Raw genomic sequence first — 7,820 nt, 5'->3', positions numbered from 1 at the left:
GTGATGACGCGTTTCCCATTCCGACTTTCCACCTCCGACCATAAATGAACGCAGCATAATTACACTGCACGTGTTTGTGATGTTCTTTGCCTGTGTAGTAAATGAGCTTCATGTGATGGTATAGGATCGGCACAGAGATACCCGATACTGCATTTTAGGATGTATCGGAGGAATTTCCGATGAAGTTCATTGTATCTTTTGATAAATAACATTGTAGCTATTGATAAAGTACATTGTTTCTATTCATGAAGTACATTGTATCTGTTGAATTGGGTAGAGGGCGACATCTGGTGGTGAACCCGAGTCGCACCACCATGGATCTGCTCGTAGCTGCTTATGGTGTGTTTTATTTGTAGACTAGACTTCAAATTAAAGACTAGACTAGACTTCAAATTAAACATGACGTGTGTGTGTGTGTGTGTGTGTGTGTGTGTGTGTGTGTGTGTGTGTGTGTGTGGTCACACTGTACAGAACGTCTTGCTTCAGACCACCTCACGGTGTGTGTCTTCGTGTCCAGTATGGGGCGGTGTGTATTGGTGATTCCACTAGGGGGCGTTGTGTTAGTGAATCCAGTAGGGGGCGGTGTGTGTTGGTGAGTCCAGCTCCAGGACTCCGTGGCTCCTCTTGTCTTTCCTCCTCCTCCTCCCAAACCAAACCCCACCCAGCAGGAAGGACGGCGCACAGCTGACACCTAAAGGCGTCAACAGAAAACCCAAATACTAGTAAATACTGCTAAAGTACTACTGTCTACTACTGTGTACTAGCGCATACTCCTGCTGCTCCCCCGGGCCAGAAGACCTCCGCTCCCCGCCGGATCCAGCCCGCTGCCCGCTGTCTGTCCGGCTGTCACCGTGACGGCTCCCAGCCCTCCGCTGCACCTAGCCACCTAGCCTAGCCACCTAGCCTTCTAGCCTAGCCACCTTGCTACCTAGCCTAGCCACTTAGCCGCTAGCTCCGCATCATCCGGCCCAGAGATGATCGCGCTGATCAACAAGCTGCTGGACTGGTTCAAGGCGCTGTTCTGGAAGGAGGAGATGGAGCTGACCCTGGTGGGCCTGCAGTACTCCGGGAAGACCACCTTCGTCAACGTGATCGCGGTGGGTGTCCGGCGGCTTGTTGTGCTACATGCTAACCAGCTGCTCCATTGTTGATGCGGGCAGGAAGGCGGACCCGTCACGTCTCCTCACATCTGGCTCCCCGGATGGAGAGGCGTTCGGAACAGACGTCATGTCGTGTAGTTGTGTTGATTAAGGACGGGGGGCGGTCATCTAAGGACCGACCTGTCACCGCCGCATGTGTCCACGTGGACGCGCTTATTTAACATTTGAACCAGAGACCTCCTCTGTGGTCCAGTCCTCAGGTCCCGGCCAGGAGAAGTCCTCTGAGGGCCCTCGGATGATCTCATGTCATGACGGCTTCCTCTCCTAACCTGAGGAGGTCCTGAGCGATCTTTAAAAGCTAGCTGGGAAGACAGAAGAAGAAATGTTAAGACGTTAATGTGATGAAGTGATGAATTTCTACTGCCCCCGTGGTCGATGTGTGTGAGGACATCTACCGTACACACACATCGGTGCTGATCGGAGCGAAAGACACACCGTTGTAACTTACTCTCCTCAAACACTGCCCCGTCAGTCGTGTCCGAGACGTCCAGTAGATTCAGTAGTAATCTGATGAGGTTCTGCTGTGGAAACTCTTGTGAACGCAGTTGTGTTTGATTATTATTGTCCCCAGCAGTTTAGACGGCTTGGTTTGAAATCCCAATAATGCTAATAATAATAAATGCTATTTTCTCTCCCCAGTCGGGTCAGTTCAGTGAAGACATGATTCCCACCGTGGGCTTCAACATGAGGAAGATCACCAAGGGCAACGTGACCATAAAGGTTGGTAGTACCACTCCCTACTGTGAATGGCTACATGGTCACATGTCATATATATATATTAATCAATAAATCAATGTTTACATCAGTGTGTCTCTAAATGAAGCTCATCTGGGATATCACTCCATCTGTCAGATTAAGTTATGTGTGTATTCTCGCTCTCTCTCATGGATGAAGTGATATGTATAGTCTTTCTCTCTCTCTCTCTCTCTCTCTAGCTGTGGGATATCGGAGGTCAGCCCCGCTTCAGGAGCATGTGGGAGCGGTACTGTCGTGGTGTCAGTGCTATCGTGTAAGTCTGGTCCTCACACACCACGTCACTTTGGTCCTCAGAAACCGCAGACACTCTGGTCCTCATACGCCACCCCACACTTAGGCTGGTCCTCGTACACCACCCCACACTTAGGCTGGTCCTCGTACACCACCCCACACTTAGACTGGTCCTCATACACCACCCCACACTTAGACTGGTCCTCATACACCACCCCACACTTAGACTGGTCCTCATACACCACCCCACACTTAGGCTGGTCCTCATACACCACCCCACACTTAGGCTGGTCCTCATACACCACCCCACACTCAGATTGCATGTTAATCTTTGAGGGAGGTGTTTACCTGAAGGCCAGAGGGAGATGTTTACCTGAAGGCCAGAGGGAGATGTTTACCTGAAGGCCAGAGGGAGATGTTTACCTGAAGGCCAGAGGGAGATGTTTACCTGGAGGCCAAAGGGAGATGAGGGAGATGTTTACCTAGAGTGCCAGAGGTCCTGCATTCTGGCCAATGGTCTCTGTGTCTTGCCGGTCGTCATTTATGACCATCAGTTGCTGATCCCTCTCGGTTCAGTGGACTCCGGGGCATATTGGCAAACTGACAGGGGTTGGGTAACGCAACAGAAAGCAAAAACAAATATTAAAATGGCAAAACTCCAACAACATGGATTTTCCAGAATTGCTGCCCCTCACAAACCACCCAACCCCACCCTGCTCCTCACACACCACCCAACCCCACCCTGCTCCTCACACACCACCCACATGCTCCTCACACACCACCCGTGACCCCACCCTGCTCCTCACTCGTCTGTGTTGGTCCACAGCTACATGGTGGACGCTGCAGACCCAGAGAAGATCGAAGCTTCCAAGAACGAGCTCCACAACCTGCTGGACAAACCGCAGCTCCAGGGCATCCCTGTAAGTCCTGTTACTATAGTCCTCCTTATTACCCTGTGAGTCTTGTTACTATAGTCCTCCTCATTACCCTGTGAGTCCTGTTACTATAGTCCTCCTTATTACCCTGTAAGTCCTGTTACTATAGTCCTCCTTATTACCCTGTGAGTCCTGTTACTATAGTCCTCCTTATTACCCTGTGAGTCCTGTTACTATAGTCCTCCTTATTACCTTGTGAGTCCTGATATGCCGCTTTTCCACCGACAGTACCAGCTCGACTCGCCTCGACTCGGCCCGCCTTTTTTTGCGTTTCCATTGGCAAAAAAAGTACCTGGTACCGGGTACTTTTTTAGTATCACCTCCGTCGAGGTTCCAAGCGAGCGGAGTAGGTACTTTTGTGTGACGTAAACAGGCAGCTGGCCGCTGTTGGCCAGAGAGTGACCCCACTGGATGAGTCATGATGAGCGCGACGTCCGAACGTGAAACCCGACACCCGGCCGGCATCTTTAAATACCACTAGCATCTGCATTCAGTCCACAATAGCGATTGAATTTTGGAAATTCTCCTCTCTAGCTTTGTGTGTCACCACAATCCACAGTCTGAACAGCAAGTACAGCAACACCTCCAAGTCCTCCATTGTTGTTTTGTTTAGCCTAGCCAGCCCTGTGTTTTTATGTGTCGCGTGGATAAGTACGTCACTGCAGTTTCGAGCATGCGTGCTATCTGACGACCCGCCCACGTTGAAGAGGTTCTTTTCTACGACCCGCCCACGTTGAAGAGGTACTTTTTTAGATGGAAACGACGTGCCTGGAACCAAACTGAGTCGTGCCGAGTTAAGTTGTGGCGAGTCGAGCTGGTACTGTCGGTGGAAAAGCGGTATTACTATAGTCCTCCTTATTACCCTGTGAGTCCTGTTACTATAGTCCTCCTTATTACCCTGTAAGTCTTGTTACTGTAGTCCTCCTTATTACCATGTGAGTCCTGTTACTATAATCCTCCTTATTACCCTGTAAGTCCTGTTATTATAGTCCTCCTTATTACCCTGTAAGTCCTGTTACTATAGTCCTCCTTATTACCCTGTAAGTCCTGTTACTATAGTCCTCCTTATTACCCCTCCTCCTCATTACCCTGTAAGTCTTGTTACTGTAGTCCTCCTTATTACCCTGTAAGTACTGTTACTGTAGTCCTTATTACCCCTCCTAGTCCTCCTCCTACCCTGTTGTACCCCTTACTACCCTGTTAGTCCTGTACCCTGCAGAACCTCCAAGACATGTAAACAACCAGCCTCTCCCCATTAGGTAAAACAACAAGGAATAACTGTCTGTCTGTCCGTCTGTCTGCAGGTGCTGGTTCTGGGCAATAAGAGAGACCTTCAGGGAGCGTTGGATGAGAAGGAGCTCATCGAGAGGATGTAAGTCATGTTATATTAACTATTGTCATGTTATAATTAATATAAATCGTGTTATATTCACTATATATATATATATATATGTTAACTAATATGAACTATATGATAGTAAGTTATATAATCATGTTTAGTGATGAACTATATGATATTATTTCATGGCTCTTCTTGATGCTTTAGAATGCTCCATTCACTTGAATGGGCCTTCCTGACTTCCAGCGGTCAATTATTTTTGTTTATTACACGGCTCTTCTCAGTGCTGTGGAACGCTCCGTTCACTTGCATGGGCCTTCCGACTTCCGGCGGTGAATTATTTTTCGATAATTGACCGTTGCTAAGCATATAATGACCGCTGTCAAGGAAAGTGGATTTTTTGCCTCTGAATCACGTCTTTCAAATCTCTCCAAGTAGTCCGGTAACTTATCAACCCCAGCGTATTTGGTTGCTAAGCGACGTCAACGTCTTTCGCAAACTATTTCTCTCCTGATCAACACTACGAATGGTATCAAATAAATTGTAAATAGACAATAATTTTTTTCATTTTGGCAAGTAGCCGTGTTATAAGTGGGATAATGTATAGAACGCCGGTCATTATCGAAAATAAGCCCCTTTAGGGCGAAGCAAGACACCTCCGCTTTGCGTCTGTGTCCGGTTCGCCCTGTCGGGGCTTATTTTCCCAATAATGACCGGCATTCTATACATTATCCCTTACTTAACTTATATAATCATGTTACTACTAACTAACTAACTAACATGACCTATATGATATTTACTATATGATCATGTTATTATCTTGTGTGTGTCAGGAACCTCTCAGCCATCCAGGACCGGGAGATCTGCTGTTACTCCATCTCCTGCAAGGAGAAAGACAACATCGGTGAGATGCCTTCACACGCTGCATGATGCTCGCTAACATGACGCTCGCTAACATGACGCTCGCTAACATGACGCTCGCTAACATGACGCTCACTAACATGACGCTCGCTAACATGACGCTCGCTGACATGACGCTCGCTAACATGACGCTCTTTAACTTGACGCTCGCTAACATGACGCTCTTTAACTTGACACTCGATAACATGACGTTCGATAACATGACGTTCGATAACATGACGCTCGATAACAATGCACAGCGAGTGATAACAATGCACAGCGAGTGATAACAATGCACAGCGAGTGCATTGTTATCGAGCGCCATGTTAGCGAGCGTCATGTTAGCGAGCGTAATGAGGAGGACTACAACATGACGCTCGCTAACATGACTCTCGGTACACGGTGCTCGCTAACATGATGCTCTGTTATGATTTTTAACTATTGAACAGGTAAACGCTTAAACGCATGCCAAGGCGACCTCTACATATACAACTGTACCACCCACACACTGAATATTCTCCCTCTCTCTCTCTCTCTCTCCTCTAGACATCACTCTCCAGTGGTTGATCCAACATTCTAGAACCAAGAGGAGTTCCTGAAATAGCCACGCCCACCTGAGTGACCAACATAGCCACGCCCCTCTCCCTCCCCCCCCCCACACACACACACACACACACATTGACCACTCTGTCTGCTTCTACCACCTAACTCCACCTCTCGTCCCCCACCCACCCCTCCTCTGCTCTATCCCGCCGACCATCCCCCAGTCCTCCGTCTGTCTGTCCCAGCCCCCCCCCCCATGAGGAGGAGGGCGGTGTTAAATCTTTTTATTGCACTGTTGGTTTTGTTTTGTAAGATAATGATGATGATGATGATAATAATAATAATGTTAATAACCTTCATATTGTGAGATCATGTGCTCTGTCCAGATTTAAGGAAGTGGTACTTTAACTGGAAACTATTTCTCATTCTGTTTATATTTCTGTAATAAGCTTTATTTCTTATGCTTTTTTTATTGTTTTTTTTATTGTTTTACCATGAAAGACGACTCTGGACTATATATCCCAGAATTCAGTGTTTTCTAGTTTGAGTTGTTAGCTGATTGGACCAGGTGGGTCATGTGACTTGAGTCCAGGGCTTCTCTGCAGAGTTAAACATAAGACCTGATGGTTGTCCAGCGTTGCCCAACCGTGCTAGCACCCGCTCAACTCCATTGCCTTAGCATTCAGCTAGCTAGTGAGCTAGCCCCCTGCTACAGCCATCACAGGATTGTTTGGCTTTTAGCGTGACACTTTATTTAAGTTATGCGTGTAATTATTATCCCAGATTATCACCACAGCGTCATACAAGGCCCTGTTTATAGTCCTCATACTTCAAGAGATGGAGACCATACCGGTCTGGACTGGTCACAAACCGGTCTTTATTAGTCACAAACCGGGCTGTACTGGTTACAAGCCGGTCTGTACTGGTTTAACTATAGGTCTACACCATTCTCCACGGATCCAGACCAGTCTGTCTGTACTGGTCTGAACCAGTGGTCCCCTCTGGTGACCCAGCATGGAGCGTCTGATCTGCTCTTCACCTTTTTGTCGATTGGTCGATAAGTCGTTAGTGATCTCTAATCACTGAAGAGAAGCAGAGTCCAACAGGAGGAGGTCCAGGAGAGCTTCTCTTGGTCCAAAAAGGGTGAAGATCTGTAGTTCTGTCTGTACTCTCAGTACTCTGTCAGGACAGGGTTTTGGCTTCGCTCTGCTGGTTTCAGCTAGATTATACTGGTGGGTGGTTTGGACTGGTCTGTACTGGAGTGTGGTGGTTGGACTGGTCTGGAGGAGCCTGTGTCTTGCGTTTAGTTTAGTTTGCATGCTGATGGAAGAGGTGTTGAAGTAAAGGTTTAAACTGGTCAAATTATTGCAACCTGCAGTAGTACTACAGTAGTACTACAACATGCAGTAGGGTAGAGAGGGTCTGTGGACAGCGATTTCAAGCAGCACGTTGTGAAGGAAGTCTAACGGCTGTTTTACTACTCCAGATCATAACGTGATTCACTGACCAATGATCTGCCCTCAACCAGTCTCCAGACCCGCCCCCTCCTAGACGGCCAATCGGATCGGGTTCCATCTAGTCAACCTGGATTCTAATAGAATGACATCACATGCCCTCTATCTCATGCACCAATTGTGCTTGAGTGGGGGGGCATCCATTTGAGCAGGGGGCGGGGCCTATTGGAATGCCATCCTGTGATTGGTCCGGACACTAATGACGTCACCAATGATAATTAAAGGCAGAGGACTGGTTCAGGGCGGTGTGGGCGGCCTCATGGCTCAGAGCCACAGCCAGTTTAAGCCTGTTTGTACATGATTGTTTTGATTCAGTTAATGTGTTTTAATAGAAACATGCTTGTCTATGATACTAATAAATATGATGAAGAACATGTGATGTGGCACTTCCTGTGTGGGTGTCGTTTACTCCCCCCCCCCCCCCCCGGACTGTCAACCTATC

At 47.8% G+C, this 7,820-nt stretch overlaps 1 protein-coding gene across 1 annotated transcript; it reads left to right on the top strand.

Moving 5' to 3' along the window:
- The first annotated feature begins 659 nt into the window (after window positions 1-659).
- Window positions 660-7,764, top strand: LOC311359243 (ADP-ribosylation factor-like protein 8A). The gene is made up of 7 exons (XM_084479226.1): window positions 660-1,097; window positions 1,800-1,880; window positions 2,096-2,169; window positions 2,974-3,067; window positions 4,387-4,454; window positions 5,255-5,325; window positions 5,868-7,764. The coding sequence occupies exons 1-7, from the start codon at window positions 975-977 to the stop codon at window positions 5,918-5,920; spliced, it is 564 nt and encodes a 187-aa protein (XP_084335352.1). The 5' UTR covers window positions 660-974; the 3' UTR covers window positions 5,921-7,764.
- Window positions 7,765-7,820: the final 56 nt, after the last annotated feature.

Source organism: Micromesistius poutassou (genome assembly GCF_964030765.1).
Source record: "Micromesistius poutassou genome assembly, chromosome: 15".
Lineage (NCBI taxonomy): Eukaryota > Metazoa > Chordata > Actinopteri > Gadiformes > Gadidae > Micromesistius > Micromesistius poutassou.
This window is presented reverse-complemented; position numbering and strand designations above follow the sequence as displayed.